This window comes from Macrosteles quadrilineatus, unplaced genomic scaffold (assembly GCF_028750875.1).
Source record: "Macrosteles quadrilineatus isolate MER2022 unplaced genomic scaffold, UCM_ALF_1.0 Scaffold_3__2_contigs__length_128488019, whole genome shotgun sequence".
Classification (NCBI taxonomy): Eukaryota; Metazoa; Arthropoda; class Insecta; order Hemiptera; family Cicadellidae; genus Macrosteles; species Macrosteles quadrilineatus.
Genome location: NW_026542596.1, coordinates 16,742,007 through 16,765,037, shown reverse-complemented (window position 1 = coordinate 16,765,037; position 23,031 = coordinate 16,742,007). Strand labels below are relative to the sequence as shown.

At 37.0% G+C, this 23,031-nt stretch overlaps 1 protein-coding gene across 1 annotated transcript in view; it reads right to left on the bottom strand.

Moving 5' to 3' along the window:
- Window positions 1-23,031, bottom strand: part of LOC128988871 (Fanconi anemia group D2 protein-like) — a 56,591-nt gene that overhangs the window by 28,923 nt on the left and 4,637 nt on the right. Inside the window, exons 5-13 of the mRNA XM_054410594.1 lie at window positions 22,088-22,164; window positions 13,693-13,888; window positions 12,453-12,622; window positions 9,915-10,065; window positions 9,396-9,493; window positions 8,538-8,706; window positions 2,570-2,739; window positions 1,499-1,635; window positions 210-316 (exon numbers count right to left, since the gene is read on the bottom strand). Of these exons, the coding sequence (XP_054266569.1) occupies window positions 210-316; window positions 1,499-1,635; window positions 2,570-2,739; window positions 8,538-8,706; window positions 9,396-9,493; window positions 9,915-10,065; window positions 12,453-12,622; window positions 13,693-13,888; window positions 22,088-22,164 (1,275 nt within the window). The remainder of the gene's footprint in view (window positions 1-209; window positions 317-1,498; window positions 1,636-2,569; window positions 2,740-8,537; window positions 8,707-9,395; window positions 9,494-9,914; window positions 10,066-12,452; window positions 12,623-13,692; window positions 13,889-22,087; window positions 22,165-23,031) is intronic.

Here is a 23,031-nt window from a genome sequence, read left to right as displayed (position 1 = left end):
AGAATCTAGGGTACCAGTGGCCACAGCAGTAAGTAAGTAAATTAAATCTAAATCCTATCAAAGGTATACTTTACCAAAAGGGTAATGAGGTAAAGTACCCTCAGAAGCAGGCGAATTGTTAACACTACCAGTTTCTAAGTGAAAAACAAGAAAAACCTAGTGGAAATCTAATAAATCATTAATATTGAATACATATAGGATCTACACACCACAAATGTTGGGTCCAATGCTTTGCCGGAGATGAGGAGATGAGACAGTTGGTCCAGTGCTAGACCCTGGGCTTCTACACAGTCCTTAGTGCTGCTCAACAGGAGCTCTGCAAACAGTAGCCACAAGTATTAACCCTTTCAACTCCACTTATTACTCAGAAATTTTTAAATTTAATTAAACCTTTTTCACCGCATTTCTCCTTATCTATAACACAGAAATCTAAATAGTTTTAAAACTAGTTTTCTGTGGACCTCCAGTGAGACACTTGGTAAAAAGTAATATAATGCCTGAAATAAAGAGCACATCACAAAGAATCCACCTATCCCGTCAGCTTCCGCCCGAGCTGTCACTGTTAGCCTGTGTCATCGACGTGTTTCGTCTAACTGCGCGCTCTGGCACGAGAATACTGCACTGAAGACAGTCCGCCACCACGCCGCTGGGTGGGCAACAGGGCGGCCCCACATTGAAGTAGCATTGTACCCGCAGAAATATCACAGTTTTTAACCTCTGCTTTGTAAGCAGAACGTTTCGAATTTGTTTATTTCTTTTAGTTAAATATTAAATATGTATTTTATATTTTATCTCTTCAGTGCAATATCAAAACTATTATATAAACACCCAGAACAGTTTTTTAACATTAATTTTGTATGTAGCCATCAATATATAACGAAGGTTTTGTGGTATTTATCCATTGCTATGGATCATTCTATTCAGTCATTTTGTTTCAGGACTTTAATTTTATAATATTATATAGTATGTAATTTATATCATATTATATTGAGTTTTAATGTTTATTAGATAAATTAAAGTTAAATCACAACTAAAAATGTTGCTGTTGCCCACCCAGTGGTGCGGCGGAGGACTGTTTTCGCTTACCTGCCGTGCACAATCCAGTTAGACTTTACATTGATGGCCTGTGTTACCTCAGGTGAACTCCTCATGAGTTGCACATCAGACCAGATCGAGACAGGATTCAAACCCTAGTGTTCACTGTTCAGTACTATCTCCAAACCTTGAGGCCGCCCAGACATTATACAGACCTAAAGGTGAATCAGGGCCGTAACTAGGCGGTGGCGAAATAGGCGCCGTTATGTTTATTTATTTATTTATTCAACCAATACATAAATATGAGAAAACGTAATATTAGTTAAAAAAAAAAGAACAGTTTTAAAAGCGTTGATGTAAATTGTAATTTTTTAGAATTTTTTGTTGAGTTATTCGTTATCTTTTGTAAATGGAAGGTTAGTCATGTTACTCACAAGAATTTAAATCATCAAAACAAACTTACCAAGGAGTTGTGACGCCTTTGCAGCTTTATCTGATGTATGATTTTTCTCTGAAGCAAGAGAGTCAGTTGTACATTCAGAAACAGTGGTGACATGTTTGATTGTCATTACACATCCAATTATTCCATTACGTTTCACACTGAAACACAAAATTAATCTTTTATTGCACCCTACAGGGATAGGTTACTACTTCATTATTTAAAAGATTGATGTTGTAACGAGTTATTTTTCCTAGTGGGGTAGATTTTTGTTTGGCTGCACACCGATTGTTGGGGTAAGCAAGCAGCGGCGGTGAAGCTAGCTAGCGCCCTTTGACCCGGCTTATCAGTTCCGATAAGCCTAGGGTATCCTGTAACTTCAGGACAGTCTAAGACAGACATTCGAGTAGTGGATCCCGGACAGTGAGGAGTAGAGTGTTGTGTCTGGTGTAGACGATGAGTGTACTGGTGTACGTTGGTGGTGTGGTGAACGGTGAGTGTCGGAGTTCAAGTTGGGTGCTACTAGTGGTGAGTGACGACTTTCCTTAATATTTTGGTAGGAGTGTCATACTATAATATCTACCTAGAGAATATTTATTCCCTGATTTTATTACGGCTATTTGGATTATTTAAAGTCAATGGTACAACAGCCTTATTCAGGCGACCATAATTATTGGTTATTCACTTAATAGCAAATTATGCTCAATGATATTAGTTGGATTGTTCTTACCTTTTTCTCTGTACAATGTGCTATTTAGATGATTAGTTGACTAACATATGTTGCGACTCTTGTTTACCTTTTTATTGTTATCTCGCTAATAATGCAATGGCAACCAATAAGGCCATAAGGCCCATGTTAAATTTCCAAAAGTTTAAATTCACGTAGGGAAAAGCCCTGTGTCTGATTTGTACTATTTCAGATTCATACCTTCCCATGGTTGGTTACTATGATTGTGCTAAATTTCGTGCAGATCGCTACAGCCGTTCAGGAGGAGTATTTGTAAAACAAAAGCAGGAGTGTAGTATAAGAGCTTCTCTCGCTTCGCTCCGCTCAAAAATCTACAGGATACACGGCAAAAAATAAGCTTTACCTACCTGAGTTGTGAGCTAGCGAGCTGTTTCTGGACCAAGATGTTGATCTCGTCTTGCAGCATTGTACAGTTCTCTGAGCTTTCATCATCCTCAGAGTAGGCAATGTGACACAGGATGTCCATCAATTGACACACCTCACTCAATGCCAAGTCATTCAACTTGTTCAGCAGCAGCTGCAAAAATAACACAACTTGCTCAACATCAGCAGTGCCATAAAACTAATCTACTTGCCATGTTGTATCAATTTTATTGGCCTGCGAGGGTCGGGTCAGGTAAACAGTTGGGCCAAAAATGATTTGCTGGTCAATCTCGGATCAGGACAAGTCAAATAGATGTGCGATCTAAAATTGATTGGTTTCACCAAGATTGCAGGTGATGTTTACATCCTGCGGTTTGTGGGTGACGATGACGATTTTTCCATGACTACGGAACACGTTATTGATTTCCCAATGACCACAGAAGATGTTCATGATTTTGTCAAGGCCGCAGAAGACATTCAAGATTTTACCACGACTGTTGAAGGTGTTCATGATTTTTCCGTGACCGCAGATGTTTATGATTTTGCCATGACTGCAGATGTTCTTGATTTCCCTGTGACCACAGATGTTCCCAGTTTATCCGCAGTAAAGAGAAGATTATTTACAATATTGTACTAAACAACCGTAATATTAAAATTAATAATTTTTAAATCAACAATTAAGAAACTGTAATATATAAGGCTATATTACATTGCCAGAAGATTATTGAGTTCGTGTGTGTGGTTGGCTGCACTGCTGAGTGACGTCACCAACTAGGAACGATGGCACGAAGCGGAGTGGAACGGCGGTCGGAGTTAACATGCTGATTAGTTGATAAGTTGTCCCAAGTATCGGGTTCTTTTAATCTTACTAAGTATTGAAGTACAGTTATTACATTTGGCGACGAAATTAAATCCGCGTGTGCGTAAAATGTCTAGTATCGGTCGGATATCGGAGTTTAATCCGTACGAAGAAGATATTAGTTCGTATTTGTTACGTTTGAAACACTTTTTCAAGGCCAACGAGGTCAAGGACGTGAAGCAGGTCTCCATCTTGATTACTGTAATAGGCCCTAAAATATTAGCCGTCCTCACCGATCTTATTTCTCCTAAGAAGATTGATGAAGAATCTTACGATAATTTGAGCAAAATCTTGGAAGATCATTATTCTCCTAAACGCCTTGTGGTCGCTGAGCGTTATACTTTTTATAGTCGATGCCAGAAACAATCTGAAAGTATTGCCGAGTTCGTAGTGGCAGTGAAGCATTTGGCTTCGACGTGTGAATTTGGAACATTCTTATCGGATGCACTGAGAGACAAGTTAGTTTCAGGAATTAAAAATGAAGCAATTCGTCAAAAATTACTTTCCGAAGAAATGGATTTGAATAAAACGTTGGCTCTTGCACTCAGGCTTGAACAGGCCGAGAAACAAACAGGTCTATTCTCGAATACAAGTGTTCAGGAAATTTCCAGGTTTCAGGTCAAGAAGAATGCACGTGTTTCCAACCGAGGTTCAAATTTTCACAGTGCGGGATCTAAATCAAATTCAAGTGATGTGAAGGGAGATATGTCTCAGATAAATAAGTGTTTTCGTTGTGGCAATCCAGAGCATAGGGCTAATAATTGCCCGTATAGTAATTACAAGTGCTATGGGTGTAAAAAGTTGGGTCATATCAGTAAGGTTTGCAGGTTCAAATCAGAAAATCCAGTGAAAAATTCCATAAAAAGTGGTAAATTTAAAATCCATCAGATGGAAGAGGAAAATAGGCCTAGGCCTAGTGGTGGTCCAGATGAAGTGGAGTTTGAAAGTTTGTCTTTGTACAGTATGAATTCTGGTGATAATGTTTCTGCCTTTAAGGTAAGCCTAGAAATAGAGAATGTATCCGTATTAATGGAAATTGATACTGGCTCGGCACTAACTGTGTGCCCTCAAGAATTGTTTAACAAATATTTCCCTAATGTACAATTGAGTACTGTAGATATCAAGTTGCTTACATATTCAGGCAATGAAGTCAATGTTATTGGACAAGCTTTAGTCAAAGTAGCCTACATGGACCAGACTTATCATTTACCTATGATAGTCGTTAAGATTGATCGTACGAACCAGCCTATGCTTCTAGGCCGTAGTTGGCTACAACATATCGCTTTTGACTGGAAATCTATTTTTACTTGTAATTTTAATAGCCTATAAGGCAGTGTTAAATCTAAGGGTGGTGAACCTAACCTAACCCTAGGTAAGGCCGATGAGCCTAAAGTCGTTTCTGGTTTGAAACAAAAGTATGCCTCTGTGTTCAAAGGAGGTCCTGGTGAAATTAAGGATGTTGAGGCACGTATTGTGTTAAAAGAGGATGCTGTGTCAAAATTTTGTAAATATCGCCCTGTTCCTTACGCGTTGCGTAAATCAGTAGAAGATGAGATTGATAGGATGATTGCTGAAGGTATTGCTTATCCCGTTACCAGCTCTCAGTGGGCTACTCCTATTGTGGTGATTCAGAAGAAAAGTGGGGTGCGACTCTGCGGGGACTTTAAAGTAACCCTTAATCAAGTGATCCAGTCGGAACACTATCCCTTGCCTCAACCGGAGGACATTTTTGCTACTCTAGCAGGTTGTAGCTGGTTTTCAGTTTTGGACTTGGAGGCAGCGTATCTCCAACTTCCTGTGGCGGAGGAGTCCCAACCACTCTTGACTCTAACTACGCACAAAGGCTTAGTGCGTTTGCGACGTCTGCCGTATGGTTTGTCTTCGGCTCCGGCTCTCTTCCAAGCGGCCATGGACAAAATTATTGGTGGCCTACCTGGGTCAGTGGCATATTTGGATGACGTACTGGTGGGTGGATCTTCGCAAGAGGAAGCGTTGTCACGCTTGGAGAGTGTTCTTCAACGTCTTCAAAGTTATGGAGTCAAGACTGACCATGCTCCTTTAGTGACAATCTTTGGAAATAAGCGGGGAGTTCCCTGTGTCGCCGCTGCGCGTCTTCAACGATGGGCCCTGATCCTCTCCGCCTACAGTTTTGAAGTTAAGTACCGCCGTGGCTTGGACTTGCCACATGCGGACGCTCTTTCGAGATTACCGTTACCTGATGACGACCAAGTGGAGCTGGATTCCAACTACATCTCTCATGTTTCTTCCCTGGTAGAGGCCTTTGACTGTTTCAAATTGGTGAGTGATCTCAATCCTATTACTGCTAAGGATATCGCTCGACTTACTGATACTAATCCTGTTTTGACAAAGGTCAGAGATTTCATTTGGCATGGATGGCGTGATAGTCAAGATTCTGAGCTGGTTGCTTATTTTCGAAGAAGGGATGAGTTGTCCGTAGAGAACCAGTGTGTTTTATGGGGTAGTCGAGTAGTGGTGCCAGAGAAACTGAGGAGTGCCGTTATCAAATTGCTGCATGATCAGCATCCCGGAATAAATAGGATGAAAATGTTAGCCCGAAGCTTTGTTTGGTGGCCGGGGATTGATAAAACCATTGAAGAGACTGTTCTCTCATGTCATGTGTGTCAGTGTACAAGGAATGCTGTGGCTAAGGTGCCATTATGTCAGTGGCCTAGAGCTTCAAGTAGGTGGCAGCGCATCCACGTGGATTATGCGGAAGACCCACTAACAAGACAACAAATGCTCATAGTTGTTGATAGTTTTAGCAAATGGCTAGAAGTGTTTATCATGAAATCTACTACATCGTTTAAAACCATTGAAAAACTGCGTACGCTGTTTGCGTCTTTTGGCCTACCCGAAGAATTGGTCAGTGATAATGGTCCCAATTTTGCTAGTGGGGAATTCAGAGAATTTCTGAGCAACAACGGTATTAAGTTTACGCTCTCACCTCCTTACCATCCTGCCTCGAATGGGGCTGCAGAAAGATTTGTACAGGAAGTCAAGAAGAACCTTAAAAGACAGGTTATGGCTAGTGGTTCTGAGACCATTTCTTTACAACATAAATTGGATAATTTCCTCTTTGCATTTCGCAACACACCCAGTACTGTCACTGGTGTTACCCCTGCGGAATTGTTCCTTCAATGGAAACCGAGAACTAAGTTGACAATGCTTAAACCCTGTTTATTGTCAGCCATTGATAAGAAGAGAGAGGCGCAGAAGGAAGCAGCCGATAACCATCGGGGAAGTTTCAGATCCTTTGTGGAGGGAGAAAGGGTGCTTGTGAAGTCAGTACGGCAGGAGATCATTTCTTGGATTCCTGGGAGAATTTTGGAGCGGAAAAGTCCGTCTACTTATGTGGTGAGCGTCCTGGGAGGTAAAATACGTTTCTGCCACGCAGATCATTTGAGATCTAGTAAGTTGACTGAGGAAGAGGAAGTTACAGTCAATAGGCCGGTAGTGCAATCTCCGATCAAATCCCCTGAGAACAAGTCTGCTGTGGGAATACAAACTCCGCCAGAGCGATCACCTCGAGTTATGGAAACTCGGAATACTTCACCAAGACAACAACGGAGTGTAGGCCTACCAAAATCTCCAGCTACGCACACTACAGACGAGCATCCCGAAGTGCAGCCCAGCCAGCAGTGCAGCCCGCCATCACTTCGGAGATCTCAAAGGACTGTGCAAAAGCCGAAGCGGCTCGACCTTTAAGTTAAAAGGCCGAGTTAGAGAGAGAAGATTTTATGTTTATTTTATTTGAAGAAGAAAAGTTTATTTAGTATTACTGAAGTATTTTGTGAAGCTTATAAACAAACAAAAAAAATTGTAAAAGAAGAAAAAAAAAATTGTTGATTTGGCTTAGCCTAGAAGAAAAAGGTTAGGCCGTTAGAGAAGAGTTTTATTTTAAGTTTGGGCGAGTGTAATATATAAGGCTATATTACATTGCCAGAAGATTATTGAGTTCGTGTGTGTGGTTGGCTGCACTGCTGAGTGACGTCACCAACTAGGAACGATGGCACGAAGCGGAGTGGAACGGCAGTCGGAGTTCAATCAATCAATCAATCAATCTTTATTTGCCATAAGGATACATTTACATATCATTGACAAAGTCTATTTGCAGTTTTCAAACCAAGTCTTAAAATAAACATACTATTGAATATTACAATTAACATTCAACTCCATTCACATTCTTAACTGAAATTAAAACCAAACTAAAGGACAATTTCTCCCAGTTTAAAATAATCATCCAGACTATAAAAAGGGTTCTGAAGTAGATAATTATAAAACATAGCCTTAAATTTGTTAATTGAATGAAAATTTAGATTATTTTTTACTGAATTATATACTTTAATTGATAAAATTATGTGGCAATTACTAGTTTTACTAAGACGATGGGATTCTAACAGCGCAGTATTTTTAAAACGAGTGTTGTGACTGTGATTATTAAATTGAAGATATTCAGGGTTTTTTAATATATAAACAATCAGATCATAAATGAACAAATTAACTGCAGTTTGAATTTGCAGATCTATAAAAAGAGGTTTGCAATGATCAGGGTGCGTCCCTGTCATAGCTCTTAAAGCCCTTTTTTGGAGAATCAAAATTTCTTTTATTCTACCACTACCACCCCAAAGCACCAATCCGTATCTCATGACTGACTGGAAGTACGCAAAATAGGCCGTCCTTACATATTTCTTAGGAACCTGATTTACAAGACGATCTAAAAGATGCACCACACGAGACAATCTTGAAGATAAATAATCTATGTGAGCATTCCATGTGAGTTGATTATCAATTTGAAGGCCCAAAAATTTTACAGCTGTGCTATTATTTAGATCACTCATAGTGGGGATTTGTTTTAGTGTAAAAATCATGTTTTGGGTTTTTTCTTCATTAAGCAAAAAACCATTCGCATTAAACCAATAACATGCTGATTAGTAAGTTGTCCCAAGTATCGGGTTCTTTTAATCTTACTAAGTATTGAAGTACAGTTATTACAGAAACAATCCCAATTCTAGCCAAAGCTCCAATGGCCAAAGCACCTGAAATAAAAGTGTGACCCACAGACCCCTACTCACCATCAGTATGACACCCAGTGGCTTGACCTTGTGGTGATGGTTGTTGGTGAGATGTTGTATGACAGACAGAGCAGCTCTAGCCATGCCTGTGTCTCCAGTACCAACGCCTTGTTGTAGATCAGACAATACCCACTTGCACCACAACCCCTCCATGTTGACAAACATGCCTCTGTAGGAGAAACAACTGATTAGTGATCTAAATATATAAAAGGCAAAGCCCTCACTGACTGACTGACTCACTCACTCACTCACTGACTCACTCACTCACTCATCACTAATTCTCCCACTTCCCATTTATCTAGGAGGCTGAAATTTGCTACACTGATTCTTTAGGCATTAAATAGGAAAACTGAGTTGTTTTCATTCTGATAGGACTCTCGGGCTCCACCCCAGTGGCTCTGGAGTTTCCCATGTTAACCTTATGAGTACTCATATTTAAATGGAATTAATGAATCTTAACAGCTGTTTCAATTAAACAAGTTGGTTCTGTTCTATGATGTTCAATAGCATTAAAGTTACAAGGATTACCAACAGGGTGCAGCACTATTATTTTTTTTAATTTATGACAACAGCTAATTTGCAAACAAAAGGTGAGTGAGCGTAGCGAACGAGCTAACCTGAAGGCAAGTAAACGCAGCGAACGAGCTCCAACATAAAGGTGAGTGAGCGTAGCGAACGAACTTCAACCAGGACGTGATTGAGCCATGCGAACAAGCTCACTTATGAAGTTAAACGGGGCAAAGCCCGCTGGTACAGCTAGTTATGATAAACATGCAATAGTTTCATTTAATGTCAATGTGTTAAGAAAATTCATAATTTCCATGAATAATTATAGTTGTCTTTAACTAGCCTACTTACATGTATATTTTTGAAGCAAATTCGACAACAGCTGGTTCTGGGGATTTTAACAAAGCTCCAGCAAGTTTAATTGTAACTTGAAAATGTTCCTTTATAACCTGAAACACCAAGTGATTTGCAAACTTAAACTGCATTAGTGAGTTACAGAAAAACTTAAATTGAAAAACTAATAATAATTACATCATTTTAAGCAATGTCCCGAATAGTTTAGAAGACCTAAATAAATACTTATGAAGGTATTCTACGAGGGAATTGAAACTATTCATACGTAATCATTCACACTTCCCTACATACAACACCCTTGCCCCTCACACAAACACACATAATCAGCCCTGCATTTGTTTACTTTCAACAATACCAAACAGGCGGCTAGAATATAAATTAAATGAATATATTTGCCAGATCAATTATTAAGAATTGAGTTGTACAAATTATGCTCAACATAACCGATTTTTAGTCAATATATCATGAATCAATTAGTGATGAAAAACTAATGTTTTGATACATAGGGGTACTTACAGGAATGTAGGCTTTGAGAGTTTCATTGATTAAGGTTTCAGTAAACATTTCAGCTCTGATCTTGCTTCTGAACACAGCTTCAATGGCGCGATGACGAGTATTATCACTGGACACTGACAGGAGTACCAAAAGCATCACTATGTCAATTGGTCTGGAACATCATATAGCTTACAGTGACAGCAGTGCCAACAGCATCAACAACTAATTTTAGCATGTAACATAAAGCACAGGCCTAGGATTTAACAATTTTGGTAGGTCAGCAGGCTTACCTGAATGAGAAAGATTATGCCTCTGGCACAAGAAAAAAAACTTGAAACTAAAGTATACACAAACCTTCTTCCAATCTTAAGCCTTTCTTGAGTGAAAATGCTGTCAGTGGTGGTGAAATATTCTGATACTGTGTAATGTAATAAGTTACTGTGTTAGCGAATTTCCCATATAGGGAATAAGCTATTACCGTAGTACTCATGGTAAGACCTGGACCCGGGACAGATTTTTTTTCTTCGTTTTGAGGTCCCTAGAGGCCAAAAACACCATCCGTTCAAATTCATATATATATATATATATATATTTATATATATATATATATATATATAGATATTTATATATATATATATATATGTGTCCGTTAGCGCGATAACTCGAGCAAAAATGATCCGATTTTGATGAAATTCGGTACAAACGTGTAAACCTACGTTTATTCGAACGAGTTCGCAAACCAGCATGATCGGACCATAGGAACGGGGGTTTATGGGGGCTTTTATGGGGCAAAAATGGGTTTTTCCAATTTTTGACCCAAAAAACATAAAATGTTGCAATTTCTTTCCAAACTATTTTGTAGAGCTTAAAAAAACAAATAATTTAGTATATTGAAGCGTTATAATGCGCCTAATGGTTACGGAGAAAATTCCAAAAAATTGTTAATTTAAAATTCCCATGTTATTCTTATGGAGAATAAGTAAACTGTTGTAATTTGCTTGTTTATTAACATATTTTGCCCAAATTTGGAAAATGTTTTTATTTCTTACTAACTATTAAAATTTTACATAAAAAAACAGTTTTACCCTCCCTGTTGCAGCAAACCTACGTATGTGTTAAACTGATTCTATTTAAATAGGGAATAAAAGTGATATTTTTAAGGAGACATTTTAGTGTAAACCTAATCAGGCAAATGGAAATTCGCTTAGTCTGCAGGTTTGATGCGGCGGGGGTATTATGTGTCTCTTGTAGCACAGTACACTCTTTCCCATTCAGGTAGGTCTGCTACCCTAACAAAACATCCTTAATTCTACAAATAACAGCTAAATAGAAGCATCAAACCAAAATAGTATCATTCAACCCAGTAGTATCATGTACACAATACACATTGAATCAGGTTTTGGTTGGACAGGAGAGATTCTTTACTAATCGACCCTACAGCAGCCTGAAATCAAAATTTGTACCAACTGCGTTTTGGATGCAAATTTTTACTTATCTCGTACTTCTCTTTAACCCTCGCTATATGTAAGTAGTACAATTGACTTTTGGTTACTGAAGTGGACATCCCATCTAGGCCTGTTAATTATGGACCAAATGTAGCCAATTAAAAAAGAAATTAAATCAACTGAATTGAATGGGCCACTCACAGAATGTGCTACAGTCTGCAATTATTCTATTTTCTCCCTTAGTTCTTGTCACTGAGAAAGTTGATGTAACAAATAAGATGCTTTAGCTGAAAATAGGTTGTCCTAGTTTGACTTGATTAGAAAATTGGCGTATTCTACAGACATCAGTCGTTTTAATCAGCACACTCTGTCAGTGGCTCAACTCTACTATGTCAATTTTTATTCTAAAACTGGTGAGAACCTTAACATGGGGATGGAATATCTAGTTCTATCAATAATCAAAGATAGTATTTTCTGACACAGGGAGATTACTGGATGGCTTAGTGGAAATAGTGCCCGCCTAGTGCTAACATCACTGGTTTGGTCCTAGACAAGTCAGTAGCTCTTTGAAGGTTTGAAACTGGACCCGGACCCTGCTGTCTTTGATAATTTTTAATCAATGTACCAGGCTACATAACCAGCTGATTTTAGTCAGTAACAAAGTTGTCAATTCATTCAACGCTCATTGTTTACACATCTTCCCCACGATCTGGTCTCCATTCGCAATTATCTATTTTCATCCTTTTAGACTTCCAGTAGACTAATTCTTATTCAAACAACTTTTAATCGGACTTTGGTTTTACCAGACTACACTCGGCAGAAGTGATATCTCTTTGACCGGACAATTTCTATCAGCACATCGATTTGACCGGAGTGGATCAGCAGGAACGTGTATTGTTAGTCGCGTATACAGTGTGTACTCAAAATTGTGGTTTGTGAACGTTTGTACTGAATTTTTAAGTATAGTATATTTCTAATTTAATGAGTCCTAAGGAGCGTCAGTTTTACCGGAAAACTGTAATCTGTACTGACCCTAGTCCTAAGGAGTCCGTACAAGAGGTAGTCTACTGTACTTAAGTTTATACGTTTAAGATCACTCAAAAAGGCTACTTACTTATGTTCAGCCTGAGTCTTGACGGAAGAGATGTTTTTCAGCCAGATTGTAGGCAGAGTGCGAGACACCAACAGAGCGTCTCTCAGAGTCATAAACACCAGCACTTGCACACTGGCTGAGTTACCACTGGTCTCTTCTAAGTCTAACTCATTTCGCAGAAAAGTGATCACCTGAGAAACAAGCCCAATACCTGAGTATGTTATTGACTATATCTGATACAGCTTCTACCCTGTTTTGAAACTTCCTATGAAAATAAAACCATTGACTATTGGATACTAAAATGAACTGGGACGGTGGCGTCGTCCTGTAATCCAGCTACTAGGATGTTACAAATTGTGGATATTTATAGGCATGCACTGTGGATGCGATACTCCCTGGTGTGGATTAACGTCCACACTAGTAAGTACAACGACCATCCGCAGTACTATCCTGATAATTAGACCAATTTGTTAATACCAAGGCAAAAATGTGGTTCGGATTCCACTATAAAAACTGTAGGTCCTTTAGTTGCCTTTAGCTGTATGGGCTATTAATTAACAGCCGTGTCTAAGGAATATGTCGGCCTTAGTCAGTAACAAGACTACAAGGTCGTGCCACTCATCCTACACTCATCTCCATTCATACTTGGCTTAAAATACCTACTTTGTATGGTCGCCATTTTAATAAAAAGTATTAAAGTATTAAGTATTAACATATAATAAGGACCAGCTGCATCTATTTTTTTTTTTTTTTGTCTCTTGCCTCTTTTATATGGCAAGAGAACATAGTTGAATTAGTAACTTACAGATTAAATAACTTCTTGATCAGCATCGTACGTGTTATTAAATTACCTGACAGCACAAAAATATGTCAAATAACACTTATAATAAATTATTACACTTAAACTGTTTAATCACAACATGGTAAATACATATAAAAGATGGTAAGTGGTGATCGATTTCGATTGGACACTCCAATCATCATCAGATTTGCCTATTTTGTCTGATGATGATAGGAGTGCCCAATGAAAATCGATCACCACTTACCACCTTTCATATGTATTTACCGTCTTGTGAGTCAACAGGTTGTAAATATATTATAACAAGTGTTATAAGACGTATATCTTTTTGTTTTTTCAGGTCATACATCAATACGGATTTATTTTGAACACTTTGAGCTAGGCCTATCTTAAACCTTACAACACTTTATTAATTTTATATCAAGTCTTTTCTAAGGAGGGGGGAGATCTTGGTTAGCTTACCTCGTCAACCGAGGCAGCGTCTCCATCAGCAAACAGGAACTTGAGCATGGTGGGTAAGTAGTCGTGAGGTATCTTGTTGATTGCCCTCAACAGTGTTGGTTGTATTTGTGTGCGGACCTCTGGCTGTAGTGACAGGTTGGTGAGAGCCTCCAGGGCACTGGTCATCACCTGTGGGTTGCTTTTGCGTACTAGCTTGCTGTCAAACAAACATCCACTCTTTTAGACTAACCTATTCTGATGTTCTTAGACTTTGTGACATTGTTACATTATCCTGGCATTTTCTAAAACAGTGAACTGTCATTGATCCACAAGATTGTCTGGATTAAAAGTCTGATTAAATTAAATAATCTTAAAATAAAGAAATGTGTTATTTCAGGTCTGTTATCACAGTGTCCATCATTACTAAATTGAGAAGTTTAAGTGTTTAACTGCTAGAAAGCAGGAATGAAGGGTCTTCAAATTTTCAATTTATGTTAGCACAGCTATACAGATGCACTATAAATCTTATCCTTATCTTCAAAAATTTTATAAAGTTTTGGTGGGAAAGTGTAAGCTACTTCCAATTCCTTTTGATCGGGCCATTGAAACATATTGTAGGAAATCGCCTCCCCGTAAGCACACTCTTCACATGCCTTCAACACGAGTTGCCTCGGTCACTATCTGAGGTTGGATAGGTGTTGGAATGAGACAAACAATAGGACCGAATACAAGCATGGGCACTTCAGAAACCATCTGCATAGAATTGGTTTGCATTATGGTGCCCCACTATGTAGGAAATGTGGCATGTCAAAGGAAACTGCTAATCAGCTTTTCGACTCTGAGGAGCTTTCTGAGGTAAGAAGGACAACTATCAGCAATCTGGTAAGAAGGAGTCACTTTCCTAAGGCTGTAGAATGCAGCATTCATCAGGTGCTTGGATATTGAAGGTCTCTTAATAAATCTACTGATTGAAGAGCGCAATAATTCGATAAATACGGATTAGGCCCTGTGAAACTTCGGACATCCTCTTCTAGATAAGATGAGATAACAGATGCAATACAGCCTACAAGAGCAATCAATAGTGCAGACACTACTACAGGCTCATGACAGATCACATTTATCACTTTCCAACCTACAGTTTGAACACAACAACATTTTGGAGCCAAAACTCCTGGGTAAAGAATAAGGGATAGAGCCATTATAATGACAAGAAAATAGCCAGAGACGATCCTGTGCTACTAAAATGCATGCTACACACAACTAACATGCACTTCTAAAAGTAATGTATTTCTGACTAAGCAGAATGGCATTTGTATTAACTGCTATCAAATGGGCAATTAAATTAAGATAAGTCTGTATTGGTGGGGTCGAGTTTAATCAAATCAAATCAAATCAAATCTTTTTATTGTCTTTCAGCTCTACAAAAGCAATTGACATTGTCAAATAGCATCTTATCATTAAAGCATTAAACATAGTCATAATAAATAACAGGAAGCTTGATCTTAAATAAATTATTTAAAAACTTATATCTAAAACCTCCAAGGACAAGAACTTATCTACAGAGTAAAAACATTTTAATTTTAACCATGAATCAAGGACTGTTTTGAATTTTTTTATTGGAATCGTTACTGCAGAAGGGGGCAATTTATTAAAAAATTGTATACTAAGATATTTGTAGCTATTGTGTGTAAGTGTAAGTCTTGTAATTGGTAAGTTGAGATGATGGCTATTTCTTGTGTAATGTTTATGTATGTCAGATCGGATGCTATACTGGTCTATATTCTCTTTTACGTATAATAAGCAATTTAAAATGTATAAAGATGGAAGGGTTAGGATATTTAGGGCCTTAAAATCTGCTTTGCAATCTTCCCTGGGCATTGTTCCTCTAATGCACCTGACTGCTTTCCTTTGCCATTTGAAAACGGTTTTGGCTCCTACAGAGTTACCCCATAAGAGAACACCATATTGTAGGTGAGAATGGAAAAATGCATAGTAACAATTTAGAATAATTTGTTCACTTACATTGTTCTTTAATTTGTTAAATAAAAATACAGTTCTAGCCAATTTACTACATAAAAAGTTTGTATGCTCAATCCAATTCAGCTTCTGATCAATATGGATTCCTAGCAATTTTACTGATTTATTGTCATTAGAATTTATTCTAAGGTTAAAATGAATTTCTTCTGTTTTTGAGTTGTTAATCCTTAATTCATTTCCCCGAAACCACTCTTCAGCCAACTTTAACACCCCATCCCGTTCTTCAAGTGCTTTGTTCAGATTTTGACCACTTGTGAGGAATGTAGTATCATCAGCATAAAGAGTGGTTTTACAGGGAACAAAACAAGGCAAATCATTAATAAAAACAATAAAAAGTAGAGGCCCAAGGACTGATCCTTGAGGTATGCCAATTTTGATTTTTAACATATTAGATCTTGAATTATTTACCTGCACCAGCTGGAAACGGTTCACTAAATATGAGCTTAACAGATTTAATGATTTTTCAACTACTCCGTAAAAAGCCAATTTTTTAATTAGAATTTCATGAGAGACTGAGTCAAAAGCTTTAGCCAAATCAATTAATGTTGCAGACATATTAATTTTACCATCACAACCGTTAAAAATATCTGTGATTATATTTTCCAAGGCCTTGATTGTGGACAAATTTGATCTAAAACCAAACTGACTATCACAGAACAAGTTATTTTTTTCAAAATATGAATAAATTTGTTGGTGTAGACAGTGTTCTAATATTTTAGAAAGAATTGGGATTAGAGATATCGGTCTGTAATTATTTGGATCAGTTTTTTCCCCTTTTTTGAAGATTGGTATTGTAACTGATATTTTAAGACATTCTGGAAAAATTTCTTGTTCAATCATCATATTATATAGAATGGTAAGTGGATATATCAAAAGAGGGCCTATCTTTTTGATTACATAATTGGAGAAGCCATAATAGTCTTCAGCCTTAGAACTACTTAGTCTATTAATGGACTCTATAATATTTAATTGGGAGATTGGTGACCATTGGAATTTAGTATCAACCTTTCTTGAAGCTGAGAGTAGAGCAATAGGGTCCCTTGCACTTTGTCTGTTAAGTGAACTGTTATTATTCAGTGGTAAACAAGCAGAATTTACAAAACTATAATTTAAAACATTTATATCAACTGGAACAGAATTTTCCATCTTAGAATCATTGATTTCATTCTTTATTACATTCCAAGCAGCCCTAACTTTATTTTTTGAATTTGCAATGTACTCATCATTAACCTTGCGCTTAGACAATTTTATTTCATGTCTATACATTTTTCTCAGTCTTAAATAATTTAATCTATTTTGTTCACTCAAGTGAGACTTGTCCTTATATATTAAAAGCATTATTCTTATCCTTTGGAGGCGATCAGTGTACCACTTAGAGCTATGTTGAGATGCTTGCTTGATATTGTCTTTATTGTTTATTTTAGTAACAATGGGACAGTTTGATTCAAAAATTAATTTTAAATTGTTAATAAAATAATCAAAACATGCATTTATATTATTATTAAAGGGATACAATTCATATGACCAGTCAACCATATTTAAATCATTTTGAAATGAATTAATAGCTTTGTCACTTAATATACGAAATTTAACCTCTTTCCTGCTCTTATTGAAAAAACTACTCATCTTTAACCATAATCCATCATGATCAGATAGACCTAAGTTAATACAATCAAAAGTAAAGTCTGTGTTTGTTAAGTTACTAATTATATTGTCTAGACATGCTTCATATCTAGTCGGTTTTGAGTTGTGACAACAACAATTAAATGACTTTAACATATTTAAAAACTCATTTACATTTTTTTTCTTTTCTCTAATGTCAAAATTTATGTCTCCTGTGATAATTATTTTACAGTGTTTGTATTTTGATAGTTCCAATAACATACATTCAAACTTATCAATAAACATTTCTTCACTAGTAGCTGGAATCCTATATACAGAAATAATTATAGTTCTATACTGTTTTAAGATTATTCCACATGCTTCAAAAACTGTTTCAATACAAATTTTACTTAAATCAATTGTTTCATATTCCAAATCTAAGCTTTTTTTTAAATATATGGCAGTGCCTCCTCTAATTGTGTTAACTCTACAGTAAGCAACTGCTAACCTAAAATTAAAGGGAACAGACAAGTCAACATTAAAATCTTTCAACCAGTGCTCATTAACACATAATATGGAGCAGTTTAACATATCCAAACAATATTGCAGCTCATTTAATTTGTTTTGAATTGATCTTATATTAATGTGTAACAACATGAGATCATTTCTATCACAACTTGGGATGTCATTTATTTTAGGATGGTTATTAAGAATTTTGTTTATCGAGCTATCAGTTGAGGCTTTATATTCTGTAAAAAATTGTTGTTGTGACCAGCTATTCTACCACTTAGTATACTATTTACAAAATCTTCACTTTTTTCATCACCACTAGAGGCCTTATTTGAATTTTCACTACACTGTGTTGCGGAGTCAGAGGTCGAGGAAGTAAGTTGAGTCACCTGGTATGCTGTAGTGTTGAGTAGATCACCCTTGTCTTGTTGCTGGTTGTCCTGCGTCGATATTCTTCCTTCTGTAACAGTCCGTGGTTGAGGTTGTGCCTGCTTCGGGTTCAGAGGGAATGATGCAGAGGATGTTTTGTTCACAGACTGAGTCTCGGATGATTTGTTGGTTTTATGGTGAAATGATTCCGTTGCAATGGCCTGTGTGAGGTTCCTTACAAACTCAGAATATGGCTTTGTGTTCTTCTGTTTACTTGAAATGTACTTCTTTGAGATGACAATAATAACTGATGCAGCAGTGGAGCTTTGGAATTCAACTATATATTTTGCAAAGTGTTGTGGTAAGACACGGTCTCTTGAGCATCCCCATGGAGAACAGATGAGGGTCTTGAAATTTTGTTTTTTAAATTCTTGTATCAACTGCTGAAATGCTTTATTATAGAGCTCATAATTGGTGTCGCTGGGTTTTCCGTAGAATTTTGACTTTGTAACCAAACCAAATACACTAGCTCCACTTTTATGTTTTTGTAGCGTTAAGTTTGAGTTGCAGTAGTCAGCAGTTGTTGGCTTCCCAAAAAGCTCCTTGAACGGAACCGCCACTCCAGCACTCATATTTTTGTCGTGATCAAGATCAGCTGATATGCAATGGGCGAAAACTATGTCCTTATTATTTATATGATCTTTAATAACATTTGTCATGTCTGCTTCCAGTAGTTTAATTGTAGGATCACTAGTGATTGAAACTGCATTGTCAGAATTTGGTAGACAAGGTGGTGCTGAATATGAAGTTGCATTCTGCTGTGGTTGCTGTGGTTCTGCTGTGGGATCTCCAGGAACCATTGGTAGTTTTTTATCTCCGTGATACCAATTTTTTAGGGCATTTATTATGAGAAACGCAATTTTTGACTTGCCACGGCCATTAAGGTGCAGTCCGTGCGTTGTAAAATGGAAGCGCCGAAAATCATCCAGATCTATTACAGAGAGATTGTCCATTTTGTAACTCAACTCTCTAAAATATTTATTCATTAGCAGTATATCTAAGTTGTCCGGATCATTTTGTGCTTTGTCATATCTAATAGGGATTGTACAAAGGAAAACTGGCCTATGTTTGCAGACTGATTGTAATTTTTCTTCTAGTTCTTTATACAAAGTTGGTAAGGTGCCGTTCAGACTATCATTGGTGCCCCCTAATATAATCAGAGGGTTGTCTTTATCAATAGTAGTTGACTCGAGTACTTGTAGAAGAGTGGTGTTAGCTCTGACATAGCCAAAAGTATTTATTTTTTCAGAACTGAATTTTTGAATTTTCCAGGCTATATGTTTACCCTGGCTGTCTGCACAAAGTGTTGTTTTGACATTTGGGCAAATATCAGTTTCAGATATCGTGGTTTTTGTGTTGTGTGCTTTATTTACATATTGTAGGGTATTTTGCTTTCCTAGTGTACTCTCATGATTTCTTCTTCTCTTCATGTTAGCAGGAGGGACAGTGGGCTTCTGTGTACAGTTCATTGGAGTTTTATTTTCTTGTTCAAGTGTATGGAGGATATCATATCTGTTTTTTATAGGTAAAGTAGGATTATGGTTTGTTTCGAAACTGAGATGTTTTGATTTAGTTTGTACTTGAGTCCAGCTATTTTGCGACAAAGCATTTTTGATTTCTGTGTTGCTTTTTTCAATGACCAAGGTATTTAATTTTGTGTCCTTCTGAATCATTAGAGAAAAAAGTAATTTGTCACTAACTGTTGAGGGGCTAAGAAGAATATATGCTAATTGTGCACGCTTTTGAATTACTTCCTGTTCTGTCAGCTTCTTATTCTGAATGGAATTAATGTTCAAGAATCCAGTAGTAACTACGTCATTTACTATTGACTCAACAACCCAACAACAGTAGATACCACAATCATAACTATTAGGCTGTTGTGGGCTTTTTAATGACAGAAAGCTAGCTGTTGGTGCTTTACCACCCACATACTCTGACAGTCTCTGAGCAACTTTTTTTGCTGAATGAAGATTGTAGTTACCAAGAGAGTCTGCATGGTAAAATTTATTTTCATCTCTGTCGAAGATCAAAACACTCCAGTGTGATCCACTGCCTTCTCTACTTACTTCCTCCGAGTCATTTATTGGCATGATAGTTATCTTTCTTTCTGTAACTTTTAGAGGATCTAAAAAAGTATGAAAGTCTTGGCTATTCTTTACCGCATGCACTATCAACGGGTTTATTATAATACATGAGTTTGGAATTAGGAATTTATTACTTAGCATATCGAAGTATGGTTGGAGAGACAGATCTGAGAGCCAGTTGGTGCCTAATAACTCTGTCATAATCATTGTTTTATTTAGCAACAGACTGTCAGTTTGGGCTCCCTTCGATTCGCTATTTTTTATACTCTCTTGCACATGTGAAACAAGATCATCGGTTGAAGTTGCATATTCAGATGTATCAGGTACACACTGTACAGAAAAATCTGTCATATCTGGTACTATTTTTTTCGGAAGATAGTCTGGGACGGGAAAAATCTCATTTGTGTATTTCATCAGACGAGTATCCGACTCAATGGAGTGATCAAGCACACATTTTAATTGCTCTTTTAAAGTTTCATTTTGTTTAACTAAATGCATGTTTTTTCCTTGTAATTCCAAAACTGTAGGGGATGCTAATTCTTGTGATTTATCAGTAATATCCAGGGGGGACTCAGATGGTGTAATGAAAAACTGAGGAGTGGATGTCTCGAAGAAATTCTTTTCATTAGATACTATACGGGCAGGGGACTCCTGGGTAGATGAGGTTTTTGGAGATAACAGTGATCTCATAGTGACAGGATGAGGCCCAGAGTGTTTAATGTTAGATGCAATAATTGCTGACTTAGCTGAGTCAGTTTTAATAACTGCATTACAGTTTCTTCCAAGGCAACGCCATGTCAAATCACCATTTTTCGCCACATAATTTTGTCTATATTTATAATTGTTAAAAATGAGATTATCCTTTCCACTTTTTGATTCCTCAATTTTAAACTCCATCTTTGTAGTCAAGACAATGTTTTTCTATACAACAAAAATATAAGTCGTAAACAAAACATGCATTGGTTAAAATAAAAGTATGACAGGTATGAAAATATATAACGAAGATAATAATGAATGAATGATTATGATAATGATAATGAATCTCTTCAATGTGTAAACAGATAAAATATTATATTCTTCACAAATATGATCTCAACAGGTGTAATATCTGGGTTTGTTGCTCCAATATTGTTATTGCTCCAAAGGTCAGGTCTTGCTTGGTGATAAGCTGGTCAGCTGCAAATACGCTTTGGGTCAGATGTATCAGGTGGGCAGGGGGTAGGGTGGGGATCCAAACAGGAAAATACTGTTTGTGTCAAGTAGTCTGTAAGTTGTTTCCTGTTTATCTTGATGTGATTAAGTTCTTTACTTTGTAATTAGCCATTTTTATTCATTTTAAAACAGTGGTCAAGTTGTAAAATTATTGATAACTGGTAAATAATAATGAAAGTTAAAAGATTGTGCTCCCAGTGTCCTTTTCAACAATATATTTGGTTGGTGTTTAAAACATGTGCTATTGGCTAGGAGAAATGTGAGTATTTTTATAAGTCCTTTTAGCTGTACAATTTTAAAAGCTTTTTGAAATTTTATAACTTCACTTGGATAAAGATACTTTACCTATAATTTAAAACTGTAGTTTAGTCACACACTTTTAAAATACACTGTAAAAACTCAAATATAATGGCTCATAAAGAATCACAACCATATTGTTTTGAAATTGTAGACGACGAATTAATGAGGGTTTACTGTATAAAATAAATGTCAAGTTACACTAAAGAAAAATTAAAGTTATTAGAAAAATTAAAAGGTTCTACCTCAACTCCAAAGCTGTATAATGATGTTCTGTATCTTGTATGATGTCTGGCAGGGACAGGATCACTTCTTGTTGAATCTGAAAAATATTTCAAACAAAAATTAAGGTTGTTGAATGTTTGAACTGTCTGAAGTAAGACCAGTACAACCTGACAATAATGTATAAAAAACATCAGTTATCAATGCTCATTAGTTTATTATGCCTGCGATCTAGTCAGTGGAGTTATCAGTTATCACTTGTGTGAAATGGTATGTCACCAAGCCGCGGCAATTATTCTATACTGAACTGCATGCCAGAGTGAGGCAGAACCAGGGGTGCACCAGTAAACCGCACTAATAGTCTTATCCCTTGAGTCCATTGTGCGTTCTTGGAGCTGCTCGGGCAGCCGGTGACCTGGCCAGTGAGTCATACTTCTAGCTCCACTATCTCTGAGCAATATTTCTTAATTTAAGAAAATAATATACACATCTGATGGTATTAATAGATGTATTTTAATCTACTGATTATTTTGATACCAAATTTGATAGGAATATATGATTTTTTATGACCCTTATAAAATAAGGCACAATATTAGATAATAACAAAAAATAGCTTCAAATTTGGTATCAAAATGATCAGTAGACTAAAATACATCCATTTATACGATCAGATTTGTACATTTTCTTCAATTAAGAAATATTGCTCAGAGATAGTGGAGCTGGAAGTATGACTCACTGGCCAGGTCACCGGCTGCCCGAGCAGCTCCAAGAACGCACAATAGACTCAAGGGATAAGACTATTAGTGCGGTTGACTGGTTCAACCCTGGTTCTGCCTCACTCTGACATGCAGTTCAGTATAGTCACAGCTTGGCAGCTAGATCTGTCGCTCATGTGAACCTTAAAGAAGAGCAGAAAGAAATCCATATCCGTACCTGTTAGAAGTTCTCTGAATACTATATACTGCCT